This window comes from Anopheles coustani, chromosome 3 (assembly GCF_943734705.1).
Source record: "Anopheles coustani chromosome 3, idAnoCousDA_361_x.2, whole genome shotgun sequence".
Lineage (NCBI taxonomy): Eukaryota > Metazoa > Arthropoda > Insecta > Diptera > Culicidae > Anopheles > Anopheles coustani.
Window position 1 is genome coordinate 95,059,401 of NC_071288.1, and position 27,376 is coordinate 95,086,776.

Below are 27,376 nucleotides of genomic sequence, written 5' to 3' on the forward strand. Positions count from 1 at the left end.
GCGCCATCGTTTCCACTCGACAGTCGATTGCTATTGATCCTTTCCTGATTGGGATTGACAAACAACGAAAATTGCATAAAACAGCTGACCTAGAGACGGTTCCATCACTAGTATATTGGAAATGTGGAACTGGCAACGTGCTATCGTGGTAATTGTGGTGATCGTTCCCTGCCTCATCGCGGGTGCTGAATTGGCCACTCGCGACTGGTGGCAAAAGGCGGCCTTCTACCAGATCTACCCTCGATCGTTCATGGATAGCGATGGAGACGGTGTCGGCGATCTGAATGGGATCACCTCCAAGCTACCGTACCTAAAGTCCATCGGGGTTAAAGCGTTTTGGATGTCCCCAATCTACAAATCGCCGATGGTGGACTTTGGCTACGATATATCCGACTTCCGGGACATTCACGAGGAGTTTGGCACGATGGCGGACTTCGATCGGTTGGTGGAGCAGGCGAAAGCGTTGGACCTGAAGGTGATCATGGACTTTGTACCGAACCATTCGAGCAACAAGCACGAGTGGTTCATCAAGTCGGAAAATCGAGTGGCAGGTTACGAAGATTACTACGTGTGGCACGATGGAAAGACAAACCCGGCCGGTGGAAGAAACCTTCCACCTAATAATTGGGTAATGATCATCTCCCTCTTGGTGGTGTTTGGGCAGGTGTTTTGATTTTGGTGTGCATATTTTCTGTCCGGTAGATTCAAGCATTCCGTGGAAGTGCATGGGAATGGAGCGAAACACGGCAGCAGTACTATCTCCATCAGTTTACCGTCGAACAACCGGATCTGAACTATCGCAATCCGACGGTGGTGCAGGAAATGAAAGATATCCTTACCTTCTGGCTGGATAAGGGTGTCGATGGGTTCCGCATCGATGCTGTTCCAACGCTCTACGAAGACGAGGAACTGCGGGACGAGCCACCGAGTGGACTGACGGAGGACACCGAGGATACCACCTATCTGAGCCATGTTTACACCCAAGATTTGCCCGAAACGGTGGAGATGGTTTATCAGTGGAGAGTACTGGTCGATGCGTACCAGACCGAGCTAGGCGGAGACACCCGACTGATGATGACCGAGGCCTACTCATCCCTGGATGTCCTCAAGACGTACTACCAAAGCACCACCGGGGAGCTGGGGTCGCATATGCCATTCAACTTTCGAATCATTACCGAGCTGAACGCACAATCGGTAGCATCCGATTACGTCAAAGTGGTTGAAGATTGGATGAACATACTTCCGGCTGGGCAAGTTCCGAACTGGGTGGTATGTATGTATGTTTGGAAAAGCATAAGTCGATGTAATACAATGCCATGCTTTACTTGTTTCGTAGATGGGCAACCACGATCGATCGCGTGTGGGCAGTCGGATGGGTGTGAATCGGATCGACGCATTGAATATGATACTGCTTAGTCTATCGGGGGCGAGTGTTACTTACCAAGGCGAAGAGATCGGCATGACGGATGTGGAGATATCGTGGAAGGACACGGTCGATCCAGCCGCCTGCAACGCTGGGGAGGAACTGTACGCAGGGAAATCAAGGGACCCCTGCCGGACGCCATTCCAATGGGATAGTACATCGATGGCGGGATTCACTAACGGGTCGAAGACATGGCTCCCGGTAGGACCGCTGTATCAGGAAGTAAACGTTCAGGTACAGGAGGAAGCCGAGAAGAGTCATTTGAAAGTGTACCGGGCGATGACGGAGCTGAGGAAGACGAAAACATTCCAATTGGGTTCTGTAAAGGCCGTGGCTCTGAAGGACACCGTTCTAGCCGTCGTACGTGAGCTCGCAAACTATAATACTTACATCACACTGGCTAATCTTGGCGATCAGCTAGAGGTGATCAGTGCTGCCGCGTTGGCGGATTCCCTTCCCAGCAAACTATATTTCGACGTCGTCAGTGTTGGGTCACACAACATTCGAGGGTAATACGCAATGGAATTACGTTTCACGGGCACTTTAGATAACATTGTTTCTTCCCATTTTTAGCTCCGCCGTGGCAACGAAAGACATCGTACTGCTGCCAAATGAAGCATTCGTCCTGAAAGCACACGTTGCACCGTTCGAAAAACTTTATTCCTCCATTTGTGATGTATGGCTACAATGATGAGTAAATAAAGAAACATTTTTCATGGGAAATTTGTATTTTCAACTGACTGCTCGAATCCGAAACCGAGGTATTTACCAAAACCAAGGTCGGGTAGGCTCAAGGTTATTTAAGTGCAATAAAAGTTGCTCAAAGAGGTTGGATAATACAGTTTTAATAACCGTGGGCGATGGCCGCATCGGGTGATACTAGTGATGGAAATGTCGAATCGTGGTAGAGATTCGAACCTTTCGATTCAAATCCATTCTGAGATCCGGATCTCCGGAACTCAATTCGTCATAACCCATGCGTGCACATCGAGCTTTTGTTGTATTTATCGAATGATTTACAATAGGAAGTCAGAATGTACATTGGATTCGGATCAAGTCAGTATCAAATCAAATCGAATCCCTCAACAAATCAAATCTGATTCCAATCCCAATCGAATCAAATCTCTAGAAACCGTCAAATGAGATTCGAATATTTCGAATCCGTCTAGGGATCGAATCTTCGGATCTTCCGAATACCGATTTTGCTCAAACTGCTGTCAAACGAAAACGGACTGTCACTAAGCGTGGGTCGGCGTTCAGGACGCGCTTAAACGTGGTGCATTTTATTCGTGCTGTTTCGGTCGAATTTGTGTTAAAATCCCAATTGTGTTCTGTTTGCAACGAGTGTTCAATGTTGAAGAGTCTGTGACTACGCACGGTAGCGTAGATATTGCACTATTTGCAGCCAGTGTTTCAGTTGCTTGTGCGAACCAGTGCGCGCGTGTGTGCGTGTGTGTGTGTGCACGCGAGACAAACCAAAGCCGGAGTTTCGGGGGCATTTTGAGGAAAGAAGACGACCAAGTGACAGTACGACGGGCTAAGAAAGTGAAAAACATAAATTACTAGACAGTGTAGCGCAGAAAAAGTGGTTAAAATGTCTCAGAAAACGAAGCGTTCCGCCGCATCGACGCCGGTCCCGATGCAGTCGAGTACTCCGGTGCAGGGCGGTAGTGTGGCGGGTGCGACGCACCACCACACCGGGCGCCCCACCAGCCCGCTCAGCCCGACACGCCTGTCCCGGATACAGGAGAAAGTGGACCTACAGAATCTCAATGATCGCCTGGCGTGCTACATCGACCGCGTGCGGTTCCTCGAGCAGGAGAACTCGCGTCTCACGATGGAGGTCCGCACGTCCCAGGAGACGGTCACACGCGAGGTGTCCAACATCAAGTCCATGTACGAGCATGAGCTGTCCGATGCGCGCAAACTGCTCGATGAAACGGCCCGCGAAAAGGCCAAGCTGGAGATCGATGCCAAGCGCATCTGGGAGGAAAACGATGACCTCAAAAAACGGTAAGCGACAACGGCGTGCCTCCATCTCGGCTTGGCATCCATTTGTTTGTTGTCTTCACACCGAGTGTTCCGTCGATTTAGCTAGCGGCCAACGGAACCCGAAACTGCTCGATTTTTGCCTCGGTCCCCTGCAGCGTACTCGAAACCAAAAGGGCGTCGTGTAGGAATGTTTTTTAATTACGTCGATGACGTCACCGTTTCGTGACAAAATGGTTCCTAAATAAAACAGCTAGTGTTGTAAAAATGGAACATAAACAATAGGGATGATGGATGGCGTTTTTAGTGTGTAAACCTTTGCAACTGATTTTCATAAAATCCAAAGGCCGGCGTGGTTGACGATTACACCGAATTGACCATGACGATTCCACTGTAAACAAATTACGTCACCGTATGAAGTCATACAATCCTCATCGAACATCGATGGACCGAACGGCGATAGTAAATATGACGTTGTCCAAGGCTTTTCGCTTCGAATGGCCTTAAAACCCACACCGTTCGTCTTACACTCCATGACGTAATTTTTGGATTATTCCTTCCACACATTGAGAAATTGGTTTCTAAATTTCGAGATGACATCAGTTCTTTTGACACCGGTAAAAGCCGGTTGTAGCACCACGACAAATGGAATGGACGACCGAATGAATGCGGCTATCGATATGGGATCCAAAAAAAATTGGAATAAACAAGTATCCACATTCTCCATTCCTCGCACGGGATAGAAATCTTCGATTTGGCGGGTATTTATGTATTCGTTATGCCACCGGCACGTTCGCTACCATACGGTGACAATGCTGGGAGAATGTGAAACATAAGAGGAAATTATTTGCTCCTACAGCAATACATTGTTGGAAGCAAAATTGTTATTTTATAGCACCATAGTGCGATAAGTTTAATGGGAGTAGTCTCTGTTCCCCTTCCTAAACTAAAAGCCCTACGACCCAAGGTTAATGACCAAACCGTAGTGCAAGGCGGCGTCCCCTCGCTGTTGCGTCTGCAAACAGAATGGCTGAAGGGACCGCGTCCACGATTTTCTGTTTATTTTCTCCCATTCTCATTCGCTTCAATGACTTCGCGGCCACGGGCCTTGGCTTGGCGTGTATACAAACTGTTCTCCCCCTCTTCCCATCCGGAGGCGTGCGGGTGTGACCGGCCCCTCCCGTGTTCCGTTAGCTTACGACGATGCTTCTATGATGAATTCCCACGTCTTTACATTCAATTGAACATGCACAGCATAGAATTAGGAAGCCCAGAGCGACGCGCAGGAACGAAACATAGGGAAAAAAAAATCGAAACATAAACGATCACGAGCCGGTTAATACTTCCCTCACCCCCTTCAGTGTCCCAAGACGAATGCTTGAGCATCAAGTAGGCGAGCACATATTTTTCGGTGGAACATCAAATATTGACACTGACTCCGCTCCCTTCATGTGTGACTTTTTCCTTTTTTATTGTCACCATCCAAATCGCTTTGCGTGACTGTACGGGTTTTGGGCCCGCCGAGAAAGATGAGGAATAAATGCGCTGGCTCAGCCGCTTCAAAGATATTCGACGCGCGCATTTAACCACGCGAGAGTGTTAGTGCGCGGGCGCGAACACGTATAACGCGTTGAGCCGGGGTATGACATCACCATCCTCCAAACCGCGGCCAAGGAATGTTCTATCTCTCAACCGTGGATCACAGATCACACAGCGCCCATTTGAATTTCCCTTCGGTTTTGCTACGTTGGTGTGGGTATGCGCTATGTATTTTCCTTGCGGGGGATAGATTTTTATGTATATAATACGAGAGTGCAGCTTCGGTTAACGGGAGGATTGAGAAAGTTATGTTCCCCATTTCAACAGAGAGAGAAGACGATCTTATCATCCCACATCACGTGCACTTTGACTTTCAAACCGGTCCCTTCCCGAGGCAAAGTAAAAGCTGCCGGAAGCATTGCGTAGGAGGCGCTGATTTCTGACCTGTAGCCGCCTTGGATCGATGTTTTTTTTCCATTCACTTTTTGGTTCGATTGAAAGCTTGAATGTTCCTCTAAAACTCCATGCTCAGAGTAGGCTGCAAAAACCAAGCGACCCCCATAATCGCGTGCTTGGTTTAAACGACGCTCTTCCTGTACTTGAGCAACAGGAAAAAAAGAAAATAAATAAAACGATTTGATAATAAAATGGTTGAGGGGGCCAACTGCAAGGGAAAATCTTCTCCTGTTCTTATTACTTCGTGTGGCGTTGATAATCTCGCGATCGCTGATTCATGGTGTTACCCCCACTTCACATTGTCAAGAGTTTTCATTTATGGGCTACCAGCATAGTAAATTCTAGGAGGAAGGAAGCGTAGAAGGGGGATGGTGTGTAATCAGAAATGGCAGCAGCATAATATGCCACATGGCGTAGCTCCCGAAAACATTTGCCGACGGCTGGTGATGTGGGAACTAGTGCTATATTTAGGCATTGAGCCGCAGCGGCGGGTCTGTTGTGCGTGCTGCGCCTGGGGTCGAAATCTGCTCGAAAACTATCACGCTTATCTTGCACGTTCGTTCGTCTGCCCAAACGACCGCAACACGAGTCAAATGATGGTGATCTTAGATTTGTGGCAAATCGAAACATGTGGAATGTGATTTGCTTCCGGAGGATCTTGCATTCGACGATGTTTAGTTAGGCATTTTTTTATCATATATTTTTTTAAATAAAATAGAAGCACGGTAGGAATTAGGAATAAGATAATGAATTTTTAAAATCTGTAATAATTTAATTTTACAATTTTAGTTTGGAGCGCAAGACGAAGGAAGCCGCCGACGCCGAGCGTAATGCACGCGCGCAAGAATCCCGCGCAAACGAGGTGTCCGGAAAGTATACCACACTGCTATCCGAGCACAAGAAGGCCAAGGAAGAGCAGAAGGAGCTGGAGAAGGAGGTGGCCCGTCTGAAGAAGCAACTGGATGTGGTGCGCAAGAACCTCGAGGAGGAGACGCTGGCCCGCGTCGACCTGGAGAACACGGTCCAGAGTTTGCGCGAGGAGCTGACCTTCAAGGATCAGGTACATCAGCAGGAGCTGACCGAAACGAAGACCCGCCGCCAGGTGGAGATCAGCGAGATCGATGGCATGCTGTCCGAGCAGTACGAGGCGAAGCTGCAGCAGACGCTGCAGGATCTGCGCGACCAATACGACATGCAGCTGCGTGTCAATCGTGAGGAAATCTCGGATCTTTACGAGGTATGTTAAAAGACCGATGAGGAGTAAACCGGCAAAGATGTAAGTTGTGTAAATTTTCATTGCTTTTTTTTTAGACTCGCCTGCGCGATCTGGAGCTGCAGATGAACGAGGAGCGTGTGCGCCACGCCGCCGAGAAGTCCAAGCTTATGGACGAGGTCGAACGTTTGCGCAAGGAAATTTCCCACCAGCTGCAGGAGTACCAGGATCTGATGGACATCAAGATTTCGCTCGACATGGAAATCGCCGCCTACGACAAACTGCTGTCCTCGGAGGAGGTCCGCCTGAACATCACGCCCGGAAGCCAGACAACGATCTTCTCTACCTCATCCTCGAGCAGTATGGCCCGCAGCAGTGGCCCCGTTCGCCGTACGCCCAGCCGTGCCGCCGCGGCCAAGCGTAAGCGCACCGTGCTGGAGGAATCGGACGAACGCAGCGTGTCGGATTTTTCCGTAACGTCTTCGGCTAAGGGGGACATCGAGATCGTTGAGGTTGATCCGGAGGGAAAATACGTTAAGCTTCACAACAAATCTTCCAAGGTAAGCTCGAAGGTAGAAAACTGTTCCCATTGTCAGTTACTAAAAAATTCCTTTTTATCGTTCCTTCCAGGAAGTACAAATCGGTGGCTGGACGCTGATCCGTAAAGTCGGTGCCAACGAGACGGCATTCAAATTCCACCGTTCACTGAAGCTGGATGGGGGCGCATTTGTGACCGTTTGGTCGTCAGACCTTGGCAAGGACCACGAGCCACCGAGTACGATCGTTATGAAGGGACAGAAATGGTTTGCCGGTGACAACATGTCCACCCAGCTTTTGAACAGCGATGGAGAGGTAAGCTATTGTACTGCTTTCGGAGGCCTACCGGGGGAATCGAGAGTAATATAAATTGTTTTCATTCTCACAGGAGGTTGCTGCTTCGGAGCGAGTAAAGCGAGTAATTTCCACCGCCGCATCACGCCACCGTGAATACTTGGGCAGCTATGGCGGTGAAGAGCTGTACCATCAGCAGGTATGAGATAATTTTCAACCAAGTTAAGGCAAACGTCAACGTTATTTCCGGTACTAACTTTCATCTTTATTTTCATCCTATTAAAGGGCGAGCCCAAAGGAGACGAAAAGTGTCGGATTATGTAGAGAGCAAACAACAAGCAAGCAAGCAACTAGCCAGAAACAGCAAAACGATGCATAGGCATAATTTTACCTATATAGACATTATATATGTGTTCGTCTCCTTTGACGTATATTGTAAGCTAATAATTTAACAATATGCCCGAGGACTCGTTGGCGGGCTTTATGAACCGCTAGGCAACAACCCCACGCAACAATCAACGCCACAGACGACGGTGGTGGTGGAAGGATTTACAATTTGCCGGTCATCTTCTCTTTTTCACATTTTTTTTCGTTTCGTTTCGAACGCCAATTCGAAACCGCACGTTTTAACGGTACTATAAAACTTAGTACCGGGGTACGTGACAACTAAATATCAACTACTTAAAAACCGAACCCTTAAAACCAACCGATACTGATGGGGCAAGGTGTAATTCAAACCATCACAAGTACAAGAGGGAGAGTAGGATCACGTCGATCAAATGAGCAAATCCTAAAAAAGCAAAGCACACAGTAAAGAAGAGGCCTTTTGTTGGAAAAACAATTATTTAAATGAAGAGAAGAAAAACAAACACTAATGAAAAATACTAACCTCACAAACGTAGTAGAGCGTTGGGTGTTCAGGGAGAATCAAATGAACGAGAGAACTAAGTAGAAATTAAAACTGAATAGGAATTAGGCAAACAGCAAGCTAAGTTGCACGAAACGAAAAATCATACAAAAGAGAAACATTACAACAGTGTGGGAGTTTTAGTTTGTTTTTCAGTCTATCTCCTTTTTTTTGTGTCTTCTCCTGAGATAAGTGTCCCAGGAGTTTTTCCCATTTTTGTTTACATTTAATAAATTTGCCATAAATGTATGTACTCGACCACCCGAGCATTGATGATCAACGATGAAAAGAAAGAAGGAATATTTGTTTAGAGTGTAGGTTACTTATTTTTTTGAATCGTCAATTCCACTGTCCTCAAATAATTGAAATTCTTTTAATCATGCGCCCACTGTCAAGCCTGAATTTTTCTTCACCCCACGGTCTCGCATTTTGCACAGTTCACTTGGATTAACCCAAACTAACATTTCGTAACCAAATGCAAGGCAAGGGGTTTTCATACTTCCAGTTAAACTATAGATTCATCTATTGGCGTGTGCTCCAATGGCGCTATCGTCGTGAAATGTAAAAAACAGGTGGGATTTATAATAAAGATTTAGGGTGTCCTAACCCGCAAAGGATTACGATTACAGTCCAATCTTGCTGAAGTTTGTTTGGTTTGTTGTGCTTGAAATACGGAACGAAAACACGGTTTTGGTTTTATGTAGTTTTTTATTGTTTTTTCGAGTATTTTATTTATTTTAAATATTTAACCTTTTTCACGTTGCTGGCTGCGTTAATTGGCTAAACGGACACGGGAATGAACCTGGGAGAGATTTTGGTCTTCCTCCGGTTTTTTCTAAAGCCGCCTGCAACAACGACGGGTACTACTTCCCGGTAGTACGATTTTTGTTTCATTTTTTCAACATTTTATTATAAAACAGTACCGTAACATTAATCTTTACTCTTGCTTTGTAGTGTTGGGGTCCATTCCCCGACCCTGGGAATGGCTCCGCTTCTTCCGCTCTCGTGTCTGTGTGACAAGCAGGTTCATTGACACTCCACGCGCAATGTGCCTTGGAGCTGCTGCTGCTGAGTGCGAGCCATGAGAAATATATCACGATGCTGATGTGTGTTCACCAAGTGTGGGAGTAGATTGATAGGTTCAAAAGATTGGGTAAGTGTGGTCCCACGGTCTACCAACACCGTGCGCCACCGCGGGTATAGAATTCGTTGTCGAATACTGGTGTTTCGATTGAGTTTTGTTTTTGTTTTCTTACAGACAAATAGCCTGTTGTAGCAGGAAGGAATGGAGAGGGGGAAAGACTGCGTGAGAGACAGAGGGATCATTATTTACAACAGGTTGATTCCTGACCGCGTTTCGTGCAGGAACCACACGTTTTCCGTAGTCTGTCAGATAAAGATGGTGTAGGAAGTGGTGAGACCGGACCGGGCGTCGGAGCGCTTTTTACTTCTTCGAGAAGCCATCGCCGGTCGGATCCAGGATCCAGGGGTAGTTGTTCGGGCACTCCATGCAGGTGAACAGACGCAGCGTCTCGCCGGGCAGTTCGCGGGTCGTCAGCGGGCAGGCGTTCGGCAGCGAGCAGTAGGGCTGACCCTTGACATCGCACTTCTCCTTCCACTCCTGGAAGTCACGGAGCGCGTTCAGTTCGGTGGGGTTCTGCATCCACTGGATGACCTGCAGCATGGTGACGAAGAACACGTCGTTACGGCCGAGCATCTCCTCGATGAACTTGATCAGCTCCTCGCGGTACTCCTTCTTGGACTTCAGCCAGGACGCGTGGAAGTGGAGACCGAGCGGCGCACGGTTGCTATTGTAGTGGCGGTTGAAGTTGTGACGCAGAAGGCGACCGAACTGCTCGCCGGACTGGATGTTCGAGCAGGAGTCGACCATGTGGCAACCGGGCAGTGACTCGTCGAACGTGGGATCATCACGACGGTCGAGCTCGTTCATCACCATCTCCCACACCGGGTGGCTACGGGACGGGCAGTTGTGGGCATTGCCGTTGCACTTGTGCGGCATACGGAAGTACAGCGTGTACGGCCAGATGGGCACGCGTCCGAGCGAGGCAGTGATCGAGGCGTCATACACGAAGAACTGGTCGGCCATCATCTCGAACTGCTTGTTACCACCGACGCGCAGATACGGCGCACGGACACCGATGATCGAGCCATCGGTAATGTTGGCGAAACGTTCCACAATCAACCGAGCGCCGGCCATCTCCGCCAGCCAGTCGTCGTACGTGCCCTGCGTCCAGTAGTTCGGGTCGTCCTTGTGCGTGAGCGAGAAGACCGAAATCTCGTGTCCCTTGCGGTGCAGGTCCTGCACGGCCGAGTAGTTGGTGTACTTGTGCGAGACGAAGTATGTACCGCGGATCTGGCAACCGTTCGGGTTCTGTCGCTGCCCGTTGAAGATGTCCTCGTACAGGTCGATGTTGTCCACGTTGATCGCACCGTTGAAGGTGATGGTGATCATCTGTGGCACCTGCTGCGGTTCAATGTTTCCGGGAATGCGCGTACCGTCGGCCGAGCAGAAACAATCCGGCAGCACACACTGGTTCGTATCGCAATCCGGCGCACGGTTTGGATCCAATTCGACGGCTTTAATATAAAACCAAAAACACTGTTGTCAGCAACGGACGAGTACCAAAGGAGAAGCAAACGATCGAGAGGCGACGATACTTACTGCACGCATTTTCGTCGGACTCGTCCTTGCAGTCGGGCTTGCCGTTACAGAACAGCTCCTTGTCAAGACATTCGCCGTTGCCGCAGGAGAGTTTTCCCTCCGGGCAGATCGGTTCATCCGTCTTCAGGATGGGCAGAACCTTACGTGGTTCTGGGTAGTAATGTGGAACAAAGAAAAAAGACACTATAGCGAACTGCAAACTGTTTTGCTGTTTCGTTCGTAAGAACACCTTGTACCCAAGTGTGATTAGTGCAGACGATCTACTGACAACGGATTGTTATCACTGCGTGATGGGGAGAAAAGTGTGGTGAAGTTTTGAAAAAGTAGTGAATGTAGTTGGTGTAAAGGTGTGAGGTTGTAAGTTTAGGAGTTTTTTGTAGAGGGTTCTGCCCGAAGAAAGAGGGCACATACTGCAAATATGTACAATCGCACTCGATTGGATGCGCGCTTTAGCAAAGATCACTTCTGTTCTTCTGTTCTTCTGGAGTGTATCCTTATTCCTGCTCTATTCTCTAAATGTGTCTTGTAGAAGTGTCGCGTGTTCGTGTACAACCGATAAAGTATGTTTCAAATCCGCTCGTTTTGCACATTTTTAAAATAAGTAATTGAACAAGTTTTGGATATAGTACAACAAATCAATGTTAACTGGTAAACAAAACATGAAAACAGCAGCATATTATTGATGTATAAATGGTAAATAACTAACGAACGAAGATTTTGATTGATAAGTTTAGAACCGCTGTGGTTATTGCATTGTTTGTTCAAGTTAAAGGAAATATTTATCGATTAAAACAAAGGCAAACATTAAACTTTTCGTTAACGAAGTTTTAACCAACTATAATCGAATGCATACAAATCACGATTTTGAAGTAACAAGCATTTTAATTCCTGCCAATTTTGAGCTACAATTAGTTCTGATATATTATGTTTTTCCTATCATCCAAGGATTCCACTAGATTAGACTGGAAGACTAAACGGAATGATTTTGTGTCTTAAAGGCGTTTTTTACTGAAGAGGAATACTTTTCTAACCATTCCCATACTTATTATTTGCAGTTTTGTTCTAAATTTGTTGGGACTCTTTTTCTTAAAAAAAATTAATACGCAATGTGCAGAACAGAATGTGTTAAGCTAAAAATTGAAACAATTGACACCATCACCAAACGGTTTCTCTAAGGTTACTGCGTGAATGTTTTGACTAAGGTTAGTAACTAATCGTGTTTGTGTGTCTCTGTTCGTCTGTAGGTTTGCGACTGTGAAAGCGACGAGATGCTCGGTTAACCTATCTTAGCTACTTTCACTAGGATTTAAGTGAAGGATTTACACTAGTTCTTTCTGCGGACCGATACCATTTTGTGTGATTTAAAATGTACCCAGTCCATGCTAGCCTATTCTCTATCGCTTAATCTCTCCTGTGCCTGTGCCCTAGCTGACGTGCTCTTGTGACAAGTGTCCCTGTAGTTTCCGTATGTACAAAGCGACCCACTATAGCTGTGTGCGGTAGAGAGTGCTCCTTGCCAGCTTCGGTGTATTTTACAACCCGAAATCAGTGTCGGAGTTCCCCGAGTGTCGGTGGACCCCAGCAGCAGTAGTAGGGAAACCCCAAGTTTTATCAAACGCTATTTCTGTACAAAACCCCCCACTCGCCTCCGGCATTGGAAACGGAGGCCAACGGGGACCATCCGTGTTCCGCTCGCACAGGGGTTGTGGGAGTGGTGCGGGTGTAATCTCTGTTTTTTGTTTTGTGGTTTTTTTTGCGGAACACTTACTCTCTTTCTTGTCACACGTGGTGACCTTTGCTTTCCAATCGCAAGTTTGTTTTTCAATGTCGAACGCCAATCCGGACGGGCAAGTGATTTGCTTCAGTCCAGATCGTGTACACCTGAGTCGCATAATTGCACACGCATGCAGTTACACGGGTTTTTGGGCGGTGGGTAATGTTGGGGAGGTTCAGGAGAAACGGGGAACGGTGAAGAGATGCAGTCGCGGGATGGGATCCAGGTTGGATGGTAGGTTAATGACAGATCGATCCGATGCGACCGACCACCGATGGCAAGAGGAAGTCACGAGCAGGAGGGTGGTGGTGGTGGTGGTTTACATCCGCCAGATGATGTGATGGGACAGTAGTGGAGGGTTTAAGAGGGAGAGGCACACGCACACACACACACATATGGTCAGTGAGAAACACAGCGGGAGTGTGGGGGGAAGGTGGTTTGGATGATTGGATGGATGGAAGGTTGATGCGAGATTCGGGAGTCAGTCGTGCAGGCGGGAAATGGGGGGGTTGGAAAATAAAACAAGAGAGACAAAGAAGAAAGAAAGAAAGAACACAGTTTAGTCGGGATGGTAACACACAGACCGGGCCGGCGGAGATTAGTACGAATGGAATCGGATCCTCTCGGAGTTCGCCCGGAAGTCCCGAACCGATTCCACACCCCGTACCATCCGTCCGTGGCCCGGAGACTTACTTCCTAGCTGGTCGCAGTTTTTCACGTTCGTTTTCCAGTCGCACGTTTGACGCAGCACGTCAAAGTACAGCCCGGTCGGGCAACGAACGGTCGCGAGCCGCGTGATGCCGTTCTCTCCCGCATCGTCGCACCTATTCTTCGCACCAGTTGAAAAGAAACGAACGGGGAAAAAGTAAAGGGAAAAAGGCCCGCCATTAAGGGGTCGGAAGGAGAAATGAATGAGTAAACCTGCTGTTTTTCATCACCACAAATGTAGGGAAAAATACAACAACACTCTGCCATTAGACCGGGGGGATCGTAGAAGGCTGCTACTGTTAACAATTTTTTCGTTAAACCGGAAAAGGCATGGATTGCTTCATTTGCTCAAACGATCCAAAATGGCCGTGATTGATTGCGAAAGAGGATAGGAAAAGTCAAAGGCAGCTGTCAAACCTGCGCGGGGGAAAGGAAAGCGGTGCGCTTTCCGGCATTTCGGCGGATCAACGAAGACGACGAAGTGGTAAGAAAAGAAAACTCTTGCTCTTGCGTCCGTAAACGGAGCGACGAATGAACGGTTCGGGGCACGATTGAATCAATTTTCTTCTGCTCACTTTCAGCAAGCACTGCCAAATCGGTCCTGGGAGGAAGAGAAGAAACTCACCTCACAACTTCACGGCAGTCGCCTTCGGTGGACAGGCGGAAGTACTCGTCTCCCGGCCGATCCTTGCACAGCTCCTCGACGTTCACCGAATCCGGATCCTGGTCGTCATCTTGACGTTTCACGCGAACTTCCGCCGCTGTTTCGAAGAGGAAAAAGGAGGAAAATAACACGGTTAGAGAAAGGCAATCAAGGAAAAGGTAAGCGGTGAAGCGAGAAAGCTAAATTGAGACAAACAAATAAGGTGTGTTATGTATTTTCGGTAAAAGGGCATGCAATCCGGCGATCGAATGACACGACGGCCACGGCATGGCAACGAACAGGTTGGATCCTCGCGCCGGACAGATGTTTCGCAACCACAACAACCGGTCGTGAAAGTGTCGGGAGGACGCTTGATGAGATAACATGCACACTTCGGAGAGCCAAGAAGGTAGGTGAAAGAAGAAGACAAAGTGGCCGATGGGGTGAAGAAAAGTGAAATTTATTAACACCGCTCCGAACTCGAGTGTCGATTTGTTGACTCTTGCACGGTTGATGGATTTTTGACCGGTAAAAAACGGCCACATCCTTGGTCGGTTGGGTGTGTCAGAAGAAGAGTAAACTTAAAAGTAGTATATCAACGAAAACTAGCTTGAATTCAACATGCTTTACTCCGCGTGGAATGAAAATTAAAATTCAGCCCATGGTACGTGCAGCGATGAGAACATTTGCAAATGCAAATCGCACGATCGCATCATGCCTCGCCAGACAGAGTTCTTGTGCAAGATGCCACGTTGCATTCGGTCATGGTCGGACTGGTCAGATCACGATCTGCAGCTCGCGGTGGAATGTTTCGTTTTTTCCAACGAAACGATCAACTCAGCGCTAGATAAAAATCTAAACAGAATCTTGAAATAACCCCTTCAAAACGAAGCGGTTGGCGATTCCTCTTTGAAGCTAGTTTCTTGAGCCCCTTCTGAAGGTGATTAATCAAGTGGTTTATGTACGATGTACCGTTTGATAGACAAGATAAATTTATGTATCTGGCACATGCTATTTCGGTTCTAATCCTAGCTGTTCAAGGTCAAGGTCAACCGTGCAAGACGAAAGAAACCAATCTCATAGAGAAGAGATAAGAAAACTAGCAACATAAACTCAATGTGGCCAATTAATTATTCCGGGAGGGGTTATCGAAACAGGGATCGCTAGCTAAACCAGCTCCGAGTGTAGTCCGACTTTCGATTTTTCGGTGCTTCTTGTTCCGCGCCATTACGCAACCGTTGCTTCCATTTTGTGTCTTCGCAGGATCGCGTGAGGCGCCCGGCGGGGTTCGACGGTTATGTAAATATACATATACATGTGTCGCTTTCGCGTATGCCGAGGCTCGCAAAAGACCGGTCTTCCTAATGGGAGACGAATGTGACTCCATCTCTTCGCGTGTCCATTACCATTACTGGCGTACCAAGATTGTTCGTTTCTTTTTTCTTGTGTACTTGTGCCGCGAATGCGTGCGAATCGTCCACGGAGCCAAGATTGCAACGCGAGACAATGCAGCGGGTAGCAACGCAAGGGCGCCTTCCCCCCCCGAGGGTGGTGGACCGGTTTCGGTGGTGCGCTACGAGAAGGTGGTGAGGTAATGGAGCTAGAAAAAAGAAGTATCGAGGCGCCCTTACGATTATATGGCAATCGCCCACGGTGCAATGGAAGGGAAAGTCGTCTCATAGGAGACGGGGCTTGTCAATTGATTGAACCCTGCGGACTGTGACGCAAAATGGTGTGTCTCGCAAAATTTAACTTGGTGCAGTTGCAAGTGACTGATTTTTCTATTTTCTTGTTTCTTGTAGGAAAGACTGCTTTACATTTCTGACTGACTTCTTCTAACAGAGGACAAGGAAGGAGCTTTTCCTTAGTTGCTTAGAGCAGATGGAGAAGAAAAGGGAATTTATAAATATTTTACGACACAGACACAGCCGAATGATTAATGGCACTGAAGAAAATGGACAAAGTTAAAGCAACTACTTCACTTCCTTTGCCATCAATGGTCACACAAAACGGCACACGGTTCGCGACGGATTGCGAAGGGAAAGAGTCGGGCTACGGTCGACAGAACCATGTCGGACCTTGCACGCTCGGCCGCACGCTTGGGCACAGAGAGTTCGTCGTTCACCGCTCACCCAACGTTTCCGGTGTGGTTCAATTTTAAGCTTTAGCCAATATGCCGTTTCGATCATTTCCTGCTGCTGCTGCAGCGCCTTTTTCGATTCGCCGATTGCCTATTTGTTTGGGGGAACCCTTTTGGTTGGTACGTGATCATCATCTAGTGCTTACCGAGTGTCACCACCACTAAACACAGCAAACCGAACAGTTTGATCACTCTGGCCATCGCTGGGCCACACTGTTGTGCACCGCCTGGGTAGGGTACACCACGCAGAGGGGACTACTTATCCTGTACCAGGCCCCTTCCTTTCTGCGCCTGTTTTCCTTTTCGTTTCCGACCGTCCGCTCTTCGCTTCTCACTTACGTACGCTCACGTCGTGTTCGAGGACAAGGCGCGCGCAGCACTGAAACCGTCTTGGCCGAACCGGCAACTACTTATATAGAGACGGCGATGGTGCCGGGTGGCCACCGCGCCTTCGCCACGATCCCCACACACCGCTTCGCCACGGAAGAAAAAGGTGACGTCCGGGAGCGCCCCGCACGTTTTTGGCGCTCACGAGTGTCTTGCGTTCCGTTTTGGGGAGCTGGAGGGAGGATCGTGTCCATCCCCTCCTGTGCTTGTGTTGAGCGCCCTGGTGGCCACGGTGGATCGATGGAGGGGGGGATGGAAATGGAACTCACGGTGGTTTCCATAGACCGGGAGCTTTTTTCGTTTGAGCAATCCTAAAGTAGCATGGCTTAAGCAAATAGGATTGTTCTATAAATCGATCTTATCTTAATCTAAAGTTTCGGCTTTCGTTTAGCTAATTGAGGAAGTGTAAGTGTTTTAGCACAGGACATTTTAATGTTCGATATGTTTCATGTAGGAAACTGTTTGAATAAACTCTACACGGTGCGTTTAAAATTGTACCATGTGTTGAAATTCTACTAGCCTTTCTATTCCTCTATTGTACCTAATTCATTACTGTCTTCTTCCTTCTAAATGTGGTGTATATTTTCCCATCTTTTGCATACAAAATGTAAATGTTCAGCAAAACTGGAAGTCGTCCACAGACACGGCACGAGGGCCTCACTCCTTCTCCAAGGATGCATGAGTGACATCTCCCACTCCACCTGTGGCTGGCGGCCGAACAAACTCGAGCTGGCCAAAGCGCTTTCCGAGGCCGAACCCGTGCAACCTCTCGTCGATCACCGTTGGATGTCGCGGAAACATTCCTTAGCCATTTTCATTTTCTTGTGCAAAACAAACCCCAACTTGTCACGTAGTTTTCCCCAAATAGAATGTGTGAGTTTTCCTCCACCAAACGGTGGAGGCAACTTCGAAACCACCTCTTTTCTGAAGGAGTTCTTGGGCTGGGAGTTGTTGAAGAAACTGAAAGTCGTGGCCACTAGACCGGCAAATGTATGACTCCCGCTCGTCCATCCTTTTGGGTTCTTTGGGAAGCGGGAGGAAGATTCTCGTTGGCGTCTCCATGGCCGCCACAAGAGCCTTACGAATGTGGGTGTGTGTGTGGGAGGGAAGTGGCAAGGGAACAGGCGCACGCGAAAGTGGCCGCTGGAAACGACCGCGGCAAATGTGGATGTGGATTGGTGTGGTTGCATAACCATCGAGACCTGCCTGTGTTCGATTCCTACAGCTTTTTCCTTTCTGCGCTCTTGCGGTGGAATTCGTTCCTACATTGCTTTTGGATTTGTGTGTGGTTTTTTTTTCCTCTCTTCTTGTGTGTGAAATTTTATGGACTCGTTCGCGAAAGGCAGGAAAGAGCGAGACACGGGCCGGCCTTTACGGCGAAAAGCGGCTCCCCTCCAGCGCAGGGCAGGATAGGGCGCAGGGTGTGCAAGGGCCCGCAGGCTGTGCGAATGTGCGCTGCCACGTAACAATGGCGGCGTGTGTTTACCCTGGCGAGTGGCTCCGCAGTTGCATGTCATACGCCCGGCCGCAAATCCATGTCATCGCGCGTTATTAAACGTTGAACCGTTCTCTCAACATTCTTCGGTGTTCGATCTTTTCGACGGCTCATTTCTTGGGGCTTCATTTGAATGAGCTTTAGGAATGGAGAGTGTGTGTGTGCGTGCGCTGGAAGCTTCCCCAACCAATTTTAAACGAATCAGAGTGGGAAGCACTGGCCCAAGATCATGCACATACGTTTTATTTTCTACAAAAATATCAATACCATCCATCCGCCCTTGGGCGACTTGGGTTTGATGATCGTCACAAGAGCAAGAGCAGGGAACCTCGACTGAGGATTGAATTGAGCAATTTGAACAACGGCTCAATTTTTGAGGTCATTTGCGTCGTAAGGAATAACCGGATGATTTGGAACCGGACGAGCGGGCGGGCGGGTTGGCTAGCCGCCGGGGAGGGGGGGGATTTTCGCAACTGATGTCATCCGAGTTGTTTTCATTCGATTCAAGAGTGGTCTCTTTGGTTGAGCAGTACTCAGGAATGATTGGACAGAAGAATGCCAAAAAGGAGGATATTAGAATTATTGTTCTTCATGTCTAATGTCAAAAAGCTTCTTCAACTATGTGAAAGGAAACATGAGAACGCCTTTATTTTTAGCTATTCAAAGTCATACATTTTTGACAAATTTCTGTAGTCAGTTGATGATAAACTTCGGCTTATATTTTATAAAAGATATTTTTCACAGTTAGTTGTTTTCTTTGGGATCTTATTCCTAGAAGGATAGAGAAGGCAAAAACATTTTATTACTTGATAATAGTCCTTTAGAAAAAAAATTTACTATGGACCGACAAGCCTTGTTGGCGTGATCTGATCGTCAATATTCTAATTGGATTTGTCCCCTTCTTTAGAAAAAGTGTTGCTGTTTAACTTATGCCAATCGAAAGGGTAAAACCACAGAAAATAAGTTCGATTGCATTGAATTTTACGCTTTTTAGAACGATTAATAATGGTTTGGTTGTATTTCAACTCTTTTCTGCGAAGGGTCAGTAAAAAGATGATGGGATTCAGTAGAAGCAGTACACATCGCGCTAAAAGGGGGTAAAGTGCGTAATAACCCCTATTTTAATAAACAAAGTTAAATATAAAATACACTCCATTACTGATGTAACAATCGAAAATGGCTCGAAAAATATTCCCTTGATAGGCCAAACAAGTTTTACCGGTGGTTCTCTCGTATATGGGTTAAAACCGGGCAAGTTTCGAACGGAAGACATCAACGCCCGACCAAGCGATGAACCCGCCTTATTCACGTTGGACGTTTTCAATTACTACTGGCCGCTGCTGATTTGGTCGGAATGCAGCTCAACCTGTGCCCGTATTCCGTCACGCCGGCTCCCGTCATTCGCGCGCTCTTTGCTGCTGATTATTCCAAATCGTCGATTTCCCATTACATAAAAGGCGGGCCGCATCCTGTTCGGTCCCCGAAGATCGGTCACCGAATCGATTTATCAACGATGTGCATCGTCGTCTCCCTGTGCCCGGACCATCGGGCATCCGTTGGGGCGTGGACCTCGGCCACGCCGGGCCGGTAACCTCCGGCCTGCAAGGAAGTAGTCCCCATAAAGCGCCTCCACCGAGCGCGCCGATGAGAAAATCTGATTTGCATCGTGTGGGTAGTAATTAATTGCGTATTGAGTAACCCGCGCTCGACCCACCCGCGGGTGGACACAAAGAGGGGAGGGGTAAAGGGGGTGCTGGCTGACACTTCCTTACTGTTGTTTTTACCTTTTTTTTTTCCCCTCTTGACCGTTCTCTCTTTCGCTCTTTATGCCTTCCTTCGTCTTCGTCACTTCCTCGCCAGTGGCCAGTGGCTGATTTCCCAGAGTGGTTCGATGGTGCGATAAGTTACGTAAAAGCTGCGGCGGCGTTGGAAAGCCAGCTTCGGGGTCTTATCACTGCACTGAGTGCGTATGGTACAATGCGCGCCCGTTGCGTGCACGGTATGAGTGATAAAGCTGCGCGCTGATGCTGGGCTGCAAAACTCCGACCATGAGCACCTTATTTTCTTAATTCCCCACGTGCACGATGGGTAATTGAAAGCGCCTGCTTTTAGCATAACAATTTGCTTGGATTTGTAATTGCAAACATCCATCCATCCATCCATTCATCCATCTTGCATAAACGCGCTCACAATCAATGCATAACGCGCCGGCCGCATCCATAGATGGAATATTGGAAGGCCATAACATCTGTCCCTCATTAGAGGTGGCGCGAGATGTGAGATTCCACCTGCACACTAGTTTCCGCGCGTGGAACACATAAATATATATATTTTCCGGTCTATTCTGCTCGCCAAATATCCGGCCGTTGGTGTTGGCTTGGTGTTTTATTTTCGACTTTCCCTTCGAAAGGACATTAGAGCCGAGTCTTTGCTTTGGAGACTTTGGCTGCTAATTTGCACCTCTTTCATTTGTTGTGCAATTTCTTCTCGCCGGCGTCGAAAATAGCACCCCAAAAAAAAAAAAGCCGAGCTGCGAAGATTTTTCTTTCCTTAACGCCACAATCAGCCCCCAGGTTTGCAACACCGAACCCAACCCAGTGTCGTCGTCGGCTGCCATGAGGAAATGGACCTGATCCGAACCACACGTAGCACCACGTTAGAAACTGGTAATCAGAAGTCCCCCGTTTTTGGCGTACAGTAGCAGCGTGTCGTCGGAGCTTTAAGACGCCGGCTCTTGGGGCGATGGTTTTTGGCGAATGGACTCTCGTCTGCTCTCGTCTGCTCGCTGATAACGGACGCTAATTTATGTATATCAGATGATTCATGCAATTTATTCAAAAATTTCGTAAATTATTAACACTAGAAAAACTGGGCCGGTAAAGGAAAAAACGGGCCAACATGCTTACTTACTTACCCCCGGGGCCGCCGGGCAAGTGGAAGACGTTTGCCGTGTTCGGTTGTCGGTTGGTCCATCCAATCCGGCCGAGAAGTAAAGATCAAGGCCAACAACTGGAGCAATAACACGAGGCGGGAGGTTTGGAGCCAAACCCCGGAGACAACCAGGAAGCAGGCAGGGAGTTGGGAGCTGGAGCAGCTGGAAAAGGATCGCAAGGACATGCTTCCCTAGCACCGTTCCCGTAGGGGTTGACTACTTTCGAACGCAACCACAACATAAACACAGCAGGCAGCTGATTTTCCCGCAATAAGACATGGGAAAGGTCGTCCAGAAACGGGCTGGAAAATCCTTGCCCCAAAAGGGAAACCACACAGCAGACACGATTGCTTTCCGTTCCGTCGGGGAACTCCGACGCCGTTCATTAGCGTCCATCAATTCCTTGGCTCGAGGACACGTACACGGTGATGGTTTTAATCGCAAGAAGTTCCCCATTTTCTCAAAGTCGCAAAGACAACTGTGTGACTTGTTCGCAAATCGCGCGGCGGTGACTAACATCGATGCGCATTGCACACGCGCACGTGTTGAGGATGCCTTGGCTTTGGGATGGTTGGTAGCGGCGCAAAAATTCATTCTGAAAACCAAATCGATGCCAAGGACTTCCACTCCGCTGGAACGCGCCGACGCATGCGGTTATGCCGCAATATTGCTCAAACCGTCGAATCCGCCCAGAAGCGACGAACCTGAGCGGATTTATGCTGACAACCTCCTCCTAGAAATTCCGCTGACTCAGAACACTTTTCGCTTTTTAGGGTGGGGACTTCCCGGGCGATATATCCTAGGCATCGAGGAATTGCATAAATGTCAATTGACAGATCGATATGTTCTGCGAACAACAAAAAAAGAGGAAAGAGATACTCAATATGCCAGGGACAGGGTTCAGCTTTTTGCGTTGGATGGAAAAATTTACCGACTCGCTTTTGGTGCGTGATGCATTTAACTGCAATTTTACGATGTACTCCAGATGCGAATCCATCATTTGCGCGAAGGAAGTAAGTGGTGTTGGACGGAGGCGGGAAGCGTTTTGCCCCGAGGTTGGTCGCTTCTCTCGAAAGCTGGCAGTTTTATGTTATTGTCCCCTTCGGCCGTTCAATGCTCCTTTTTGATGCTCCTCGTCGGCTCCGGCTTTTGTCCCTCCGCTCGGTTTGAGTGTGTTTCGGTGTGCCGCTTGTCGCGAGTGAACGTGAAAATGTAAAATAATAAATAACTTTCCCTTTTTTCTATACCCCTCCGCATCGATAATGTGTGCTCTCTGGTGGAGATGGCGAGAAAGCTCGCGGCTGCGGCTTGGCGGTTTCCTCCGGACCGTTGGGGAGGCGTTTGCTCTGTGGTCTCTCCGGCTTCCCCGGTGGGGGAGGGAGGAAAGGTGTTCCGCTCTGGGAGTGTGGATTAATGATCATTTGTCATAAAGTTTGTGCTACTGGCTACGGTTTCGGTGCTGTTTTTGCTACCGGATGTTTCCGGAGTTCGTCTACACCCAGCGCGCTGGCGCCGCGAAGCCGAAGGAAGGGCCTCTGTTTGGCTAAGGTAAACTGTCATGTTTACTTGTTTTCTTTGGGACATTTTCAAACGTCCACAGCCACACCAAACTGTGAGATACTTTCTACCAAGCTAGCTGTTATGTTTTTCGCAGTGAACCCAACAGTACAGTTTCACGATAAGGTTCGTTGTTAGTCCTTTTTTTTCCTAATGGAAGTTTTCCGAAATAAAAACATCACCCACTAGCAATCGATCTCATCAACTCTGCTGCTCTTTTCACCGACCGATCGATGTGAATGAACTCGAAATCGACCCCCGTGCACATACCCACGAAATTACCATCATCTTTTCTTCCTCTTTTTTTTCTTCTCTTCATTCGTTCTCTCTTCCGTCGACCGGTGATTGTGCATTTGCGTCACGTGCGCCAAAGGATGCAAACCACCACCGCCGCCCCGAGGACGTGAGGGGACGTCCATGTGTTTGGAGCAACGGGAAATTAAAAGCAAAATAAAAGACACACGCCGTTCGGCGTCAGACGACGAACCCGACGCGGAATGGCTTCGATGCACACGTGCAAGCATATATCTAGCATTCCCGGCACGTTGGCAGCATAAATCTACTCCAATGGTGCGCTCGCATTGGAAACGCGCTGGTTAAGATTTTTGAGTCGAAATTTCTCGTCGTTAGGTTGGTTTGACTCTAGGTTTTATTTGTTCGAACGTGGGAGTTAACAATGGGTCTGTCCTGTGGGGACAAGAAAAGACCAGCAAAACTTTAAAACTGATTGTCAAATGACAGCTTTTTCCTGCACAAAAATTTTGTAAGGTAATGAGAGGAATTATCGATCGCTTTTCTATCAATACTCAATAAAGTATTTTGGAAATATATCTGGAATCCTTCGAAACAAACAATTACCACATGATCATGATATGAAAACTCTTGCCTTTGAACTTTTTATACATCTAAAAATGTGTGTTTACCTTACAATGACACTACTGCATTGTGCCCTGAATGTCCCTACGCAGTCACCAGAACGACAACGGCATTGATTGTTGTGTGCCGTAATATCCACAATATTTATCATCGCAACTCAATAGGGACAAAACAACAAAGCTCGTCAGCGGCTGCAGGAGACCGTAGGCAGGCAAACTGTCAACCGTTAGACGATGGCTGACACTTTCCAGGTGGGTTTTGATTGGTGTTTTTTCGTGCGTGCAAAGAAGAGAAAAAAAAGAACTACAAAACCTAACCTCCACCAAAAGGTGGCCCACTTTGTCGGTACTTGTTTGTATGAACAATGGCGGACAAATATGAAGAAAACAAGTTGATGGAGGAGATTGCCGAGGAGAGGCTGCCGAGAAATGAAAAGAGTCAGGCAGGATCCCCCCCACCAAGCGGCAAGACTCTCTACCACCCAAAACCCAATACGATTAACCCATTTCAATTGACCATGAAATTAGCGAACGCTTGGTCCTGCGTCGGTCTCGTTTTCGGTGTTGTTGATGTCGATGGTGAACCATTGCCAAACTCCCTTATCATACGCATTCGCACGCATGCGTTATGAGTGGCCTTTTCCCGCACGCGGAGCCTCGATGAGTTAGGGCGTCTAGCGGAAGACGAATGGCTGGCGTCAAGCTGGCGACGGGAAGACGATGCCAACCCCCGCCCGAAACCCGGGGCCAAAAAACCTCCCCCGGGGCGAGCTGTCACGATCGATCGCAGCGGGCGTTGGCAGCTGTGTGCACGGAGAAACTGTGCCCTGCCTGGTGCTGCCCCGAAGACAAATTTCACACCGAACCCATCGTCCCGGGCTGGTCTGGTCTGGTCTGGTCTGGTTTGGGGCTTCAGATATCGCCCAAAATATCTTACTTTTACCTCACCATCGACCACCAGGGCAGGGAAAAGGGTGGTGGTGCTCCTTACACTCCAGGATCGCGAGGACGGGCAGGATGGGGGGAACACCGGCGAGGATTGTGTGGCTACGCCAAATCTCATTTCATCTCCACTATCTTGATGGACCGGTTTTGGTGTTGTTCACCGTTGTTCATCGATCTTTTTCTCCCCGATCAAATGACGGGTGAAATAATGCGTGTCCGTGGGTGTGTGTGTGTGCGCGTTGGTGTGCTACCTTTCACCCCGGGTTTCATCCTCCCCTTTGCGAGACAGTTTTTCGGTTGGCGACTGTTGACTTGCCGTGACTATTGTTCCCTCCGATGCAGAGTGTTGAGAAGACTACGCCCCAAAATATGGAGTCTTAGGGAGCCTTGTGGTATTATGGGCCACGAGGAAAACAAGTCAATACAGGGCATAAAATCATAGAACTGAAATGTTGCATATAATGTTATGTTACCAGGAGTCTCAAAAAACTGTCTAAAAAAGACTGATGGGAATAACGCATTGCAGTTTTTGATGATTTAACTGTGATTTCTACTAATAAATCGTTATGTTTTTCATTTTATTCGTGCTAAAATAAATTATTCTGCAAAGTTTAATACAACATTTAAAAAATGCCTTCTATAAAACGGTGTATTGAATGTTACATAACCCCGAAGTTCCCAAATGTTTGTTTTCAGCAGAAATAAAATTAAAACAACGTAAAAAGTAACCTTCCGTCCGAAGAGTACGATGATTCGATACAGTAGTATACAATTTATTATGCCTATTTGAAAAAGGGTAGAAAATCCATTCCAACCACAACAAAACCCAACGCGTTGTGCGGTGGCCGGTCGTACCAAGTCAATAGATAAACATTACTCTACAAACATCGGAGTAAAAGACTTCATCTACCGACTTCCCACAAACGAGACGACCCAGACACCTCACATCCACCACCAACCCCCCTCCCGGAGGATGAATTATTGTGTGACTTTCGAACACACAGCCGAGCTCTGGTAGAAAGTGGTGGCCATCAATTTCTTCACAGGGAGGACCCGAAAAAACCTCCGACTAGGCGCGCAAATGTCAAGTAAATTTTAACCCCGAAAAGTGTTAACCCACGGAAGGGTTGGCCGATTTCAGGCGAGGACGACGACGTCGATATAAGTATGTGTTTGTAGTTTTGGGTTGTTGCTTTCTTATGAGGGCCTTTTTCGAGAGGGATTTAATTTTACGATGCACCGCGCGGGGTTCGTACGCGAATCTAAAAATATCACCAAAAGAAAGAGAAACAGTGCCGGGCAAAAGCCAACCACTTCGGGCATGATCATTACCATGAGAGATCAGCGATCGCTTTACACTTTCCTTCCCTTGGCGCCGTGTGCCGAGATTGCAATGACGTGCGTTTACTTTCTGCACCGTTTCACCCCGCTCGATGCACTTACCTGGCGGTTTTTCGATCGTGTTCTCCACAAAGATTCGTGTCGTTTTTCCTTCACCAACAGAGTGAGTTCACAGAGGTTCATTCACTTGCTGGTGAGTTCACGCTTTGCGGCGGAAGAAGAAATGGCCATTTCCCTTTCCCGGTTCGGGATTATTATTTTATTTCACCGAACCTTTATCTCCGTGCCTCCGAGCCAAATTGCAAGCGGATGCGTAAATTGGGCGATTATGCAAGCGACGAACCCAAAGTGGTGTGGTGCTGCGCAATCGAGCGGAGTGTGTTTACTTTGCATTTGGCACTTTTTTGGCGATCGTTGCTTGCGTCGTTGTTTGCCTAGTGAGTTGTTCTGTTGCAACGCGCTGTTCGTTTTGCCGTTTTCTTTCTCCACCTTTGTCCGGGCCCGGTGTATCCTTCGCGAAATGCAAGGTCTGTTTGCGTGTTTGCTAATCGCGGAAGATAAATAGCACTTTGAAAATGTGCACGGACACACCGGAGTGCTGGCTGGGTGTATGGGTGTGCATATTTGTCTGTAGACGATTGTCGCTGGCAGGATGGCTCGGCTCCGGAACCCTTTCCGAAGGGGTAAGGAATGTTTCCTTTTTTGTTCGCTTTTAATTTTCGCATTCTCGGGGACGATGGCCGCCACGGAACGAAACCGAGCACGCGCAAGAAGATGTAATAAATTATCTTTCTTCACTTGCAGCGGGTAAGGGGGAGGAGGAGCGGTGCTTTGCGGAACTGCTCTGGGGGTGGCTGGGAAATTAATGTTCCTCATTCCGGGGTTTGGTCGGTCGCACCGCGCGCCACTCAAGGCTAACAGAGTTCACTGCGTTCACATGCCTTCACATGCATTCCTCCCCTCCCCGATGGGGTGTCCACTTTCATCCGTCCACCGACGCCGACTCGTTTGCCTTCCAAACCCCGACGAAGAAGAAGGCTGGCACCAGAAGTGGCAGAAAGTGAAACAACAGCAACAGCCCCACAACACAACACCACAAGCAAACCGGTGTCTGTTTGCGAAATTGTCCGCTGTTGAGCAGAAAAAACAAACTGGACCAGAACCTTCCGGCCCCAGAACAAAGACCTAGGCGCGCAAGTCGCTTTCCTCGCGACACATTATGGAGCTCATGTCGCCCCGATTAGGCCAACGCCCAACGCGAGGCAATTTATCCCCGTTGGCAGCGCTGGGTCGGACATTTTCTGAAGCCCACGAACGAAAAGGGCGTGCTGGAAAACAAATGTTCCTCCACGGGAGGCTTACTTCCTCCTGGGTGGAACATATCTTTTCCTGTCTCAAGTAGGGTAAAAGTGCCTATTTTGGCCCACTTGGGAAAGGGTCGCCCCAAAAGAAAACATTGCATTAATTGTACCGATCATATTACGATAAACTTGGTATGATAATGTAGACTAGCTATCTAAGCATGCACTAAAATTCAT

At 48.0% G+C, this 27,376-nt stretch overlaps 3 protein-coding genes across 3 annotated transcripts; 2 read left to right on the plus strand and 1 right to left on the minus strand.

The window, feature by feature from the left end:
• Positions 1-121: 121 nt before the first annotated feature.
• On the plus strand, positions 122-2,126 carry LOC131269982 (maltase A3-like). The gene is made up of 4 exons (XM_058272388.1): positions 122-628; positions 703-1,269; positions 1,337-1,932; positions 1,997-2,126. Exons 1-4 carry the CDS (start codon positions 122-124, stop codon positions 2,112-2,114), a joined length of 1,788 nt encoding a protein of 595 aa, XP_058128371.1. The 3' UTR covers positions 2,115-2,126.
• A 532-nt stretch (positions 2,127-2,658) lies between these two features.
• Positions 2,659-8,204, plus strand: LOC131260982 (lamin Dm0). Its single transcript, XM_058262851.1, has 6 exons — positions 2,659-3,436; positions 6,197-6,644; positions 6,719-7,180; positions 7,251-7,472; positions 7,546-7,650; positions 7,737-8,204. The coding sequence occupies exons 1-6, from the start codon at positions 3,018-3,020 to the stop codon at positions 7,773-7,775; spliced, it is 1,695 nt and encodes a 564-aa protein (XP_058118834.1). The 5' UTR covers positions 2,659-3,017; the 3' UTR covers positions 7,776-8,204.
• Positions 8,205-9,802: 1,598 nt separating this feature from the next.
• On the minus strand, positions 9,803-16,507 carry LOC131272839 (chitin deacetylase 1). Its single transcript, XM_058274706.1, has 5 exons — positions 16,453-16,507; positions 14,149-14,284; positions 13,509-13,639; positions 11,042-11,191; positions 9,803-10,956 (listed from the first exon to the last, which is right to left on the minus strand). The coding sequence occupies exons 1-5, from the start codon at positions 16,505-16,507 to the stop codon at positions 9,803-9,805; spliced, it is 1,626 nt and encodes a 541-aa protein (XP_058130689.1).
• Between the last annotated feature and the right edge of the window lie 10,869 nt (positions 16,508-27,376).

What these genes read in the sequence shown, in the direction of transcription:
- LOC131260982 (XM_058262851.1), top strand. Translation starts at nt 3,018, where the DNA reads ATGTCTCAGAAAACGAAGCGTTCCGCCGCATCGACGCCGGTCCCGATG. An exon ending in AACGATGACCTCAAAAAACG is followed by an intron (nt 3,437 to 6,196) that starts GTAAGCGACAAC and finishes TTACAATTTTAG; the next exon opens with TTTGGAGCGCAAGACGAAGG. An exon ending in AAATCTCGGATCTTTACGAG is followed by an intron (nt 6,645 to 6,718) that starts GTATGTTAAAAG and finishes CTTTTTTTTTAG; the next exon opens with ACTCGCCTGCGCGATCTGGA.
- LOC131272839 (XM_058274706.1), bottom strand. Translation starts at nt 16,507, where the DNA reads ATGGCCAGAGTGATCAAACTGTTCGGTTTGCTGTGTTTAGTGGTGGTG. An exon ending in TTTAGTGGTGGTGACACTCG is followed by an intron (nt 14,285 to 16,452) that starts GTAAGCACTAGA and finishes TCTTCGAAACAG; the next exon opens with CGGCGGAAGTTCGCGTGAAA. An exon ending in GTCCGACGAAAATGCGTGCA is followed by an intron (nt 10,957 to 11,041) that starts GTAAGTATCGTC and finishes TTTATATTAAAG; the next exon opens with CCGTCGAATTGGATCCAAAC.
- LOC131269982 (XM_058272388.1), top strand. Translation starts at nt 122, where the DNA reads ATGTGGAACTGGCAACGTGCTATCGTGGTAATTGTGGTGATCGTTCCC. An exon ending in ACCTTCCACCTAATAATTGG is followed by an intron (nt 629 to 702) that starts GTAATGATCATC and finishes TCTGTCCGGTAG; the next exon opens with ATTCAAGCATTCCGTGGAAG. An exon ending in GGCAAGTTCCGAACTGGGTG is followed by an intron (nt 1,270 to 1,336) that starts GTATGTATGTAT and finishes CTTGTTTCGTAG; the next exon opens with ATGGGCAACCACGATCGATC.